At 43.1% G+C, this 12,156-nt stretch overlaps 1 protein-coding gene across 1 annotated transcript in view; it reads right to left on the bottom strand.

Annotated features, from left to right (window-relative positions):
- LOC119162294 (uncharacterized) overlaps positions 1 to 6,736 on the bottom strand; it is a 34,868-nt gene extending 28,132 nt beyond the window's left edge. Inside the window, exon 1 of the mRNA XM_037414747.2 lies at positions 6,671 to 6,736. Coding sequence (XP_037270644.2) covers positions 6,671 to 6,696 — 26 coding nt within the window. The 5' untranslated portion in view covers positions 6,697 to 6,736. The remainder of the gene's footprint in view (positions 1 to 6,670) is intronic.
- Positions 6,737 to 12,156: the final 5,420 nt, after the last annotated feature.

A 12,156-nucleotide genomic window follows, 5' to 3' on the forward strand; every position in this document is an offset into this window, starting at 1 on the left:
GTCCTCTTACGCAAACACATTTTTTTCTATTTGTGCCATAAATTCCGATAGTGATTCGATGTTGGTGATAGTAGCGTCAAGTTGATTCCATTCTGATATTGCGAGCGGAAAAAAAGAATACTTAAACGTGTCATTTTTACATGCATATTCTGTCAATGTGTGCGCATGCTTATTACGTGTAGGTCGAGCCTGGGAAAACGAAATATACTTAGAAATATCTATTCGATAGTTATTTTTCAGTAACTGAAATAAGAATTTTAGGCGAGCGTGTTTCGCTCTTGTGGATAGCTTTTGCAAACCGGATTTCATTAAAAGATGCGTGGGCGAGTCTGTGCGTTTATATTTATTATGAATGAACCTCACCGCTTTTCTTTGTATTGATTCAAGTTTTTTTATGTTAGTCACTGTATGCGGAAACCAGACTGTGTTAGCGTATTCTAGAACAGGCCTTACAACAGGCCTTATCAATCTCTTTAGTTGCTATTTCTCTTTGCCTTTCTGAAAAAATATTTCCATGTGGTCGCTCATAATGCCTTCTTATTTTTTTCTCTTCTAAAGCTCAGCTCGATACTTTTGTGATCACTACCTAAGCTTCAGGACCCAAATTCATCTTTAGTCATCACCCGTAGCCGACCATACATCCTGTGTGACATCATTGCGTAATCTATTGTCTACTGCTGCTTCCCACCTCCCATGTTGTCGGAGCCTCGCACTTCTCGGTACTTTTGCGGATGAATAAATCATGCCTTTTACAATATCCGTTAGCATTTTTTCTTTTGGATCCGTATATCCATCCATATCTTTATTGTACACATTTATGTCAAGTAATATAATTACCTCGCAATCTTCTCCAAGTTTTTCAGTGTAATTTTTACGCACTGCTCCATTATTTTGGTTTTCATCTCTGGCTTTCGCCCCTGTCCACAAGTATACAAAGCCCAGGGGCGTCATCTGCCATGCCACTTGCCCTTTTTAGCCTTAAATGCTTCCTGCACTTCTGCTTTACCTTTTGTCAGTCTATACTTTTATGAATAAATGCCGGAATACCACTTCCCTTTCTGCTGAATTCTGTTCTAAAGCAATATTCCCATGCACTGCCAGGTGGTTGTTCCATGCCCCTAAGATGTGTTTCTACAAACCGATATACCATCAGCTTCTCCTCTCTTAGCTGTTCTTCTATCTCTCCCCACTTCAACCTATGACTGCCACTCTGCATGTTAAATACCGTACGTCTGAATTTGCTCAGCCCTCATGCTTACGTCGATTGCTCCAGTGGACTCAACTTGTCTTATATATTGGTGTCACTTTGGTATTGTATTTGTCTATACCACCTGTCAAAACGTTCCCTGGTTGTTTTCCTCGTTACTAGATATCCTAGACCCCGAAGGGCCCGTGTGCTTCCCAAAAAAGCTACTGCTCATCCCGAAAGTCGCCAACCCTCCTTATAACCTAGAATCCTATCGAAGCGAATTCTGTCTCGTTCAAAACTACCCCACCTATGCACCTCTCTGTTTATTTCCACCACCTCAAAGCCTTTCTCACGACTCATCCGCCATATCTCTCGGTTTGCGTTGACAACCACTCTTTGTAGGTTGTCGTCACGCACCAATACCTCCAGTATCGGGCATATCACTACCTGTACCTGAGGAGAACTGGTGCGCATGTCATCGACCCCTTTCGCCAGTGTAGTCACTAGTCCGGCCGTATCTTCATTTAGGACATCATTAAAACCGCCTGAAATTATCACGACCCTATTGCAAAAAAACGTCATCCTCAGCGTGATGCCAAAACGTCTTTTGGCATTTGTACACGCTGGATACATTGCGCACTGGTTAATAGCTGTCCCGCACTGGTATGGGCACTGGCCTAACCGCTGTGATGCTCGTGGACACTGAGAAGCACTGGAAGCACTTAACGTTTCACTGGCAAGCGCTGGTGAATACTGGAGCACTCACTGCTTCTACCAGCGCAGCGTACACAATTATGTAGTGTGTGCATGGTATGTTTCGGTGTGGTTGAATAGGAAATGCTCAATTCGACGGCATGGTTAGATCATACTCTAAGAGTTCCTGAGCATACGCAATTTTTGTGGTGCACGTATGCGTCGCAACAATTGATCCGCTTTTTCGCATGTATGGCTGTAACAATTACATGTTGCACTTTTCATAGGCCTGAAGCAGGATACCACACTTAAGAGAAACAGGAAATTGTTTATGCCGCCAAGTTCACGAAACGCAAATGAGCTCACTCGATCGCTTTGGAAAAATTCCCAGCGGAGGCAAGAAAAACAGATGTGGCTTTATTCTGCCACAGCGCTTAAATGGATGTCTGGCCATGCTTATCCTTCTACTTACTTCAAGTAACAGTTAGAAATGTTCTGAAGCTCAAATGCAGAAACTTCAGCAATTCAAACTCACCGCGTCGAGAGCGGTCTTACGAAGTTCCCGGCCCAGTGAGCCTTAAGCCTATCGTGTCAGCCGTATCTGTGTATATGTTACCGGCGCTTCTTACTTAGTGTACACACACTTTTAAAGTGTGAAAAGAACTGTAATGTATAGTTTATATATACATGAAGCTGAATCGAATATTTTGCCTTGTGTCAATGCCTGCACAAGGAGCACTGATCGATGCCTGGCGCTTTCAGCTACGCAGGCTATCACCGAGAGCTGCCGGCCACACTTAGCGGGTACTTCTCTGGCAGATATGTAAGAGCACGCAATTTCCAGCTGGTAATTTGGTACACCTTCATGAACTGACTACCTGGCATACGTTTTCAGCGGATTGCATTAGTATTTTCTTGGGCATTTTTATAGGTAGTATTCATATAACAGCAAGTCTGTACATTGGCACGCCCACTTTATACTGCCAGCGGAGGCCAGAAAAACAGCTGTCGCTCAGTATCACCCCTCCGGAAATGCATGTCTGGCGATGACTGACCTGCTTATTTCAGATATAGTTTAGGTAACAGTTAGAAATGTTGCGAAGCTCAAATGCAGATACTTCAAGCATCGCAACTTAGCTGCGTCGAGAGCGGCCTTACCCAGTGCCTCATCCCAGCGGCCGCGTCGCTGTACATGCTACCGGCGATTTTCGCTTTGAGTAGGCGCTATTCTAAAGTGTAAGAAAGACTGTAAAGTACAGTTTAGACCTCTCTGAGCAAAAATTAACCATTTATCCGCGTATACAATGCCCGCACAAAAAGCGACGTTGATCGATGTGTCGTGCTTTCAGCAAGGCAGGCTGTCACCAAAAGCTTCGTTCTGAGCTGTATAGGCGGTACTTTTCAGACTCATATGTACGAGCAAGCATTTTTGAGTTAGTAATTGGATATGCCTTAGTCAACACACTGGCATACGTTTTCAGAGCATTGCATTGCATTTTCTTCAGCGGTTTCTTAGTTGCAGGTATCAATATAACTACAATTCTATACATTGGCACATCGGATGCTATATCGTGACTTGCGCGAAAAAACTACTGGATATTAGATCGTGTGCACGCGTATGTACCGAACAAGTCATTTCGAATCATCTGTACATGTTGATCAGTACCAAATGCGAAAATTGATTGTCAAAGAAATAAAACATCGGCAGCAGCAGGCAACAATATGTGGCTGCTACTCTAGCCAAATAGAGGTTTTTCAGAGTTAAGATTAGATTCTTCGAAGAACTTTGCGCTCTTGCGAATATCCGCCCATCATTCGTGGCCCAGAAGCCATTTGCCACAATCGAATCAAGACGCTCTTGTGATTTGGAAAGGAATATCGCATCAATCTTGACTTAGCGATTTGTAAACATGAGGTTGAATGGCGTGTTCTTAGCATTAAAGGTCATTTTACAGCCAATCCAACATGTGTTGGCGTGGCTTAGTGGACAGAGTAAGCGCGTTCAAATTCGAAGGTCCCAAGTTAAAATCTTGCCGTGGGGCACTATATTATTGATCATTTCTTCAATTTTTAATGTGCGTGTTGTTGACTTTGTTTTTTACTTATTTATTTATTGTGAATGGGCACCTCCCGTTTTGACCCTTTGAAGCCATTTTTCGCAGCGTACCCAGCGCCCCTCAGCACTGGCACTGGGATGCTGCTGCACCGGCGTGCCAACACCAGCGCTTGGAGGCGCTAGTACCAGCGGGATACTGGGCCCATAATCAGGCATGGTGCAGGACGCTGGTACCCAGCGGCGCTGGTTTTTGCAATAAGGGAGGTTTTGTCGATCAGCTGTAGTTGTGAGTTTTGCGCTCGCTTACCTCATGATTGCTTTCATCTTATGTGCTGGCAACGTCTCTCTTGAAAGCCACTTGTCACCACTTACCCTCTCTTTGATTGCTTCTGCTTATTGATTTAAATTCAAGTCCAGGGCAAATATTAGGCGCTGTGACTTCTCAACCACAGTGTATCGCACCTGGTGGTTACTTGCACCTGGGGTGCCGGCTGCCTTTTCTGCTTCCGCCCCCACCACTACATTGCTGAAGCTAGGTCTTGCGACCAGTGAACCGGTTGAACCTGCTTGTTTCCTAAATTGTTTTCCGTTTCTTTTCCGCCGTTCTGGGTTCCGGTGCCCTACTGTTCTCTCCTTCGGCCGCTCTTTTGTTCACCTTCGCTGGTGCCTCCTCGACTAGCGCAGGCCTTTCTCCATTAGCCCTCGTTTTTCACCACTCTGTCACCAACACAGTCTCAATTCGGCAATTCTTATCAGCAGTTCATTTTGGGCAACCATCATTTTCCCCGTTTTTTCCTCGACCTAACGTTGCCTACACTTGGCGTTAGCCTCCTCTGCATTCGCATCCGCACTAGCCTCTTTTTGAATCCACCCGGCATCCTTAATATTTTACAGTCCTTTTAAGCAGGTCTTTCTGACACCAACTGCCCTGCTGAATTATCCCACTCGATAATTACAAAACGCCGTGTACGTTCAACGGTGCCCTAAGCAAAAAAAGTGTAAGCTCTACTACAAAAACTTACCTGTTCGGCGTACGTGCACCCCTCCCCACGTGGTAGAAGGAGAAAAACCCACACACACGCACAAAATGAAGTAAATACGAAGTGACTGACCCTACAAAAGCCGTACAATGTAATGAGTGCTATAAAGGTTTACACTCTTCCCTAAGTAATTAATTAAGCAAGCTCAAAACATGCGCTTACACCAATCTGCACAGTCGATCGGGAGCCCTCGCAAAACACGTCGATCCGCCATCTCAGCCCGAACCGACCGTGGGTGGCGGTGTGCCATTTAGTCAGAATTATTGAAATCGCTGCTTTGAGCAGCGACTGGATAATCGTACGCCGAAAACACTGGCTTACACGCGAGTGTTTTAGTGTTTTTGTTCTTGCAGTCATATCGAGTGGCAAAACGTATCATAAGCTTGTCTCGCGTAGGTGATTTAGCCGCACAAGCACTCTCACGATTTACATACTCTATAGGGATCGGCTCTGTTATTGGTTGTTCACTCTGAAGCAGTCCTTGATTTCGGACTTTGAAGTGGCCAGTTGGCAATCAATCTACAGCGCTAGGGTGAACGAGTAACCATCTTTAGTCTTTATTTCTTGCTTGGTTCGTTTTTCCTTCATCGCTGTTTGTTGAAGAGAGACAAAAGCGCATTCTTGCATATTGATAGCATAATCGGCTCCTGTAAAACCTATTCAGTTTGCCGCAACATGATTACCATTACAACCAGTATTTATAGTTGCGATGTCATAAACAGTGTCGTACAAGGGAAATGCCGCAAATTGCGAACAGCTTGGTGCGCTGTTTGCTTCTCGCTCTGACCTCAATGGCAGTAAAAGTGTGCCAGAATGGTTCTTGATTGTGCCACGAATATTCCTAGCGAATTTTTGCCACTATACAGGCTAAAAATGCTGGCAAACAAATATCAAATATCATAGATGTTCCCTCTTCACGCTTCTTCTCATCCTCACTGCGCGTTGGGAGACGGAAATCAGGCCAACGAAAATTTGATGAGTCGTAAAAGACCTAGTAAAAAAACCTGAATACACAATCGCATTGAATGCTGGAACTTGTCAGCCACTTCACGCATAGAGGACTTAAGCCACGGAGCATACTGGATCAGAACATTCGCGCTACCTAGAGCTGCATTGCTGCACATATTTTCGGACCGTGTCGTTAAGCTAGCTAAATTCCGCGTTCTCAGACACAAATGATTAATGGTAAAAAATGGTAGCAAAATGCTGTGGTTGTAACTTTCACGTTACAATATTATTAAAATCACTACTGTTTTGATTAGTTCACGTTGTCTACTATCCGGGACCATGGCTCTCAAAGTTTGGTGATTCTAACGACTTGGTACGCATTCACGTCGTCCTGCAATGCAATTAGGTTAGCGATAGGACATGTGCCTCCTTGTTTCTGAAATACCACATGCATGGATGTTGGAGACATACAGCCAAGAAGGACGTCAGGTCAGTGCGAGAATGGTCCCTGCGAATAAGGCATCAACTTAGTAGAACTTGCAGGCAATCACCAATAGAAGAAATAAACCGTGTAGTACGGGCCTAACCCAGATCATAAGTCATCTCGGTCATGTAATTGTTACAAATGAGGATGCCGACTACTTGTGACCATGAAAGTCGCCGGGCTCACAAAAGGACGATGTCACACAGACATGAGCCAGCGCTAAGCGGCACTGAACAGAAGTGTGAAAATTCGAAACATACGTAATATCGGCCAGGAAGCAGAACATTCTTGCAGTTAGGCCATCAAAAAATGGGGTTGGAAGAGATGTGTCGAAGTCTTTCATCCAGCCGAACTGAAAAGCAGGGGGGAAGACAAGTTCGTTAATACTTTCTGTCAATGAACTGACGTAACATGGAGTGTTGGGTTAGTTGGTATAGATTCGTGTTGAAGCGTAGGGCGGAGAAAACTGGACACAAGAATAAACACGCAGGAAAAGCGCTAACTAGGAACTAAACTTGAATAGAAGCGAGATCCTCATCTCATATTTTGCCCCACTGATATGACATAACGTGATCATTCGCAAAAAAACGAACAAATAAGACGCAAAATAGAACCCAACAGACTATAACAAGGTGTGGGTTCGAATTAGTTGGTACTTCAAGATAACCTAATTCCTGCGCTTAATACTTTTGACTACGCAAAATTTTCTGCATGTTCATGTTTTGTATGCTGTCAAAACATTTTGCGCAAGAAGTAGAATTCGAAGAACTTGCAAAGAATTTGATAACAGGCATTATCTACGAAACCGCAAGCTGAAGCTAAGTCATAATTTTAAGGTAAGCATACTGCGCTTCTGGTAGATCTATCAATGGGTGGCGAACAATCGTGTCGATAATTGATATGTAGGGTTTAACGTCCCAAAACCACCATATGATTATGAGAGACGCCGTAGTGGAAGGCTCCGGAAATTTCGACCACCTGGGATTCTTTAACGTGCACCCAAATCTGAGCACACGGGCCTGCAACATTTCCGCCTCCATCGTAAATGCAGCCGTCGCAGCCAGGATAACATTCGTGTCATTCTCTCTTTTTATCAAGGCAGTATGAATCATTTCCCTAGTCTTTCGGCGCTCGCGAGCGAGCAAGACCTGTGTCGCCTCAAAAAGGGTAGAACTTGTTTTGCGGCTTTTTTACGATGCACCGCAAAGTGTGAGCACGGCGTACCTTTTAAGGACATATATTGTGGCCTCAAAAACACGCAGGCGTGAGCAAAAGTGCGCATATGGCGAAAACAAAATGCCGAAGACCTCAATCCGCCATCTAGCAACGAGACTTTTACCATAGCGAAATAATAGGCAAGTTAGGAGGCATCATCAATATCATCATAATCAGCTTGACTACGACCTCTGCAGGACAATCGCATCCCGCGTGATCCGCTAGTCAACTCAGTTCTGGGCTTGCTGCTGCCACTTTATACCCGCAAACTTCCTAATCTCATGTGCCCACCTAACTTGCTGTCTCCCGCTAACTCGCTTGTTTTCTCTAGAAATTCAGTGAGTTACCCTTAATCACCAGCTGTAATCCTGCCTACGGGCTACATGTCCGGTTCATTTCCCTTTCGTCTTGCTTTTAATTATGATATCTTTATCCCCAAATATTTCCCTGATCCACTTTGCCTTCTTATTGTCTCTGAAAGTTACACCTATCACTTTCCTTTCTATTGCTTGCTTTGTCATCCTCGATTTAAACTGAACCCTTTTTGTAAGCCTCCAGGTTTCTGCTCTGTAGGTAAGTACATTAAACAAAAATATACCAAGCAAGGATGAATCGGGAAATGATGCCTCTGCTCTGCTCTGGTGGCCTCCCTTAAACCGAGTTGTACCGAGGCAAATACATTGGTTTTCCAACTTTTTACTCGGGTGGGTGGCCGACGAAGGAAACCGATGGAAAACGGGGCCAATATCCTAATTATGCTCCTGTGGTTGCTCTAGAAATCCTCCGGCACATCGCTTTTGCCTCGTTGGATGCTCCGAAAATGATCTGGAAAATTGCTTAGTTGTATTTATTGGCTGTTCGAGAAGTGACGTAGGCAGCCTCACTGCCGGGAGGCCGTTCCCCACAAGCCAACATAGCGCTGGTCAAGCCGGTGCATTGATGATTATGCGAAGCGTTCGGCCGCGTTCGATAAAGTGAAATTGTTCTGTGCACCTTCTGGATATCACAAGCGACTACAAGCAGCAACTAAGGTTATCATCGACTAATGGTAGTTGTGTGATGATTCCTGGCAGTGAACGACACATCGTAATCTCGCGAATGTTGAGTGACCTGGTGGTCGAAAAAATAAATTGATGAGTGAGCTGTTCTTGAATTGTCTGTGCTATTCTTGTCAGGAAACTTCAAGATTGGGTAATATTGGTTTGAGACCAAACAGATTATCAATAATACGCTAATGTTACAACATACAAGTGACAAAGTCAGCGGAAATTGTGATAACGCGTTGTTTGGAAAATGTCTTTTACTCCTAACATAACTTCAGTAATATTATTCAAACCGCTGTATAATTTGGAAAGCTGCTTTGAAAGGATAGTTGTTTCTCGGTTCTATTAGAAGATAATAACTGTTACAAGTAAACCTTACGGGCTTGAAAATTTATTTCGTCTTGTCAGTAAACATAAACGGTAATATTTTTCCACTTTCCTTATAAAAAAGGCAAGGCAAGGTTTAACACTGAGTATACACTCTTTTCAAGTATCGTGTATGTTAACCCTATGAAACACAAATAACTAATAATTCTTTTTAAATGTAGTGAATTGAGGTAATGTGATGTGTTTGCTACAGATATTTAGAGCGCATACGGGAACTCATTTTGGTGAAAAATTATTTTGATTGTATAGGTGGCATTGAGATATTTAAGGGGATCATCGTGTTTTCCGAACAACAAAGAGAGAAGAAAAGGGGAGCACTAGACCCATGACAACGAATGCGAAAAGAATGCAAACAGGTAAAACGTCGCTTGGAAGGACGGGTTGCGGAGTGTGGATGTTTCCATGCAAAGGGGAATAAAAAGAAAAACATTTCGCCGCACTATTGACTGTTGTAGGAAGGAGAGAACGTGGTAGTGAAAAAGATAAAAGAGAGGTCACCTTCTCGAGAAACTTGTTTTATTTTATCTTTTGTAATTTTTGTGTGTTTTATTTTCTGTGTTGTATGTGTTGTAAAAAACTGTGAAGGTCTAATTTGCTTGAAGTACGATGATGAGCACCAACTAGACTGCGCATGTAATATCAGCAATAATATCTCAAAAAATTACAAAATGATCGGGAGAGGCATTATTGATGTTGTCTTTGAGAGCATCAAAATTTGCTCATTTTAGTGAAAAAAAATGCTTTGAAAGGTTTCAATAAGGGCTAGTAATTGATTTATATGTGAATTTAGCGTCTGAAAACCACCATTTTTATTATGAGAGACGCCGTGGTGGAAGGATCCGGAAATTTCGACCCCCGGGGGTTCTTTAACGTGCACCCGAATCCGAGCACGTGGCCGAAATGAAATATCAGTGAGAAATGCTCCAGATCTGCCCCGCAATCGCTCCGGTCAGCCGGAGTATACACTTCGCTCCGGAGGCCCGGAGCAAAATTTATTCTAAATAGAGGGGTTCCTAGAAGACAAGCGTTTTACTCCGACCTCGAAGTAATTTTTATTGTTTACCGGCAAGATGCAGCATACCTTCCTTTTGAGGGATATTGACAATCATTTAGACCTAATTGGAGTGTGCTCGCTGAGTGTGCTCCAGCCCATTCTTATTCTTCTAGTTACTTCAATCTCGTGGTTGGCTCTACGTTTATTACAAGGCCTAAGTAGAAGTAGTGTTTCACAACTTCAAGAGCACTGTAAATCAGTTATTGAAAATGGAATATCAGTGTCTTGTCTTTTAGGGGCTATAGTGAAGTCCTGTTATCACGCAATAAAAAACAGTTTTTCAGAACAAGTAGCACGGATACCCTTGGTAGGTTTCTCGAAACAGGCTTTCATCAGAGCTGTTGACAAAGTTATAAGGATAGCAAAAGACATGCGGGCTTCACCTTCAAGGAACCGATTCAGTAAAGATAAAAAAGAACTGTACGGTTCTGCCGTACATTCACAGGTTTTCTCACGGACAAAAAAAAGTTGCTGGAAGGTATGACATTGAACGTTATTTTCAGCGCCTCTATTAGTGTGCAACATGTGTGTCAGGGCCTTAGTGAAAATTTAAAATTAGGGGAAAGAAAGTGTAGTTGTCGCCTAAAATAAAAATCGAAGTTCATGAAATGCCGGTGAGGGGTGGTATACCTGATACCACTAACCTGTGAAAATGTGTACAAAAGCCAGACTGGCCACTGTATTATTAAACGACTAAAAGAGCTTGCTACCTAACTAAGAAAAGAAGCATTTTCACATTTGTCAGCTAGTTGTAAATCATGGCATTGCATTGCCGTGTTTCACGGTACAGATATTTTTGCTCCCACACAGAGCGAAACTAACAGGTGAACTTACGGAAGGTTTCCACAAAAATAGTTGTGGAAACAAATGCATCAGCAAACCTTTGGTGGCTCTAACTTGGGAGTACAGTTTTTTAAATTCTGTTTAGCCATATCTTTCTATGTTTGCCTCGCACACGACTTGCACGTTCGCAATGCTGGTTCCCGGGTACTTATATGTTTTGTTCCTTTTTAAATAAATCAGGCAATTGACAGCTAGCGCTCGTCAGTCTCTTTTTTTGTTCGGTATTTTGTGTGCGCTAAAGAAGTTATAAACTGGATGTCACTTTCCTTCCACCGTCAAACTTGGTGGTGGTAAGATTTTTAATATTAACTCGTGCTTTTTCTTTACGTAGCGGCTCCTACGGGGAGAGTTCCAGCGCCGGCCCCCCGTCGTTATTTGTACCGGTTAATTAGCTGAGTTAAGCGTAGCTAGCATCGCGACATCTGTTGAAGCTAGGTACACATAATTAGGTTTTCTGAATTCGGCTTGCCTTTGTCGATGCAAGCTGAGTGGCGCTAAAGGTGAAGGTGTGCCCTTGGGCCACAAATGCCATATATCGATGACGCATTATTTGCCACGTTTCCCAATCTTGTAATCTAAATATTTTGCTTAACATCTTCAGACAAAACAAAACAAAAATTTCACAGGCAGTTTGTGCTGTGTAAGGTTGCGTAAATATTGACTCTGTATAAACGCAATTACTTCCAAGCGTATCCTATGCAGCAACAGATTTCTCGATTGTAGCCAGGCGTTAGTTGCAAAATTGTGTGACAATAAACTCGTGTACCATGAGTGGACTTGGATATCGCGCAAATTAGAAGGTAATATTTAAAATTAGTTTTATGTATAAATAGTTGTGTTTTACCTTAAAGGGAAACTCCGATGAATTTTTTACCATACCCATATAATGCTGTTTTAAAATAGTATCGACAGTTTTACAACAGCTAGGCAGGTTGATTGTGTCCAGGTACTCGTAAATAATTTCATTTAACCAATTAATGATCAGTAAAAACAGAAAAAGACAAAAGAAGCTGCTACGTCCTCCATGGTGTTTATCGGATGACACCAGAAAAATCTGTCTCTGTTGACGTCACGAGATCCGCTACACACGCCACCGGCTAGCCATGGGTTAAGCATAACTCATGTGCCTCTTCGGACACGCGAAACCCAAATTAGCGATGTCATTCGAGGCGGAATCAAGATGTACCAGCTTGTCCGAACCTAC

The sequence above is a fragment of the Rhipicephalus microplus genome, chromosome X, assembly GCF_043290135.1.
Source record: "Rhipicephalus microplus isolate Deutch F79 chromosome X, USDA_Rmic, whole genome shotgun sequence".
NCBI lineage: Eukaryota > Metazoa > Arthropoda > Arachnida > Ixodida > Ixodidae > Rhipicephalus > Rhipicephalus microplus.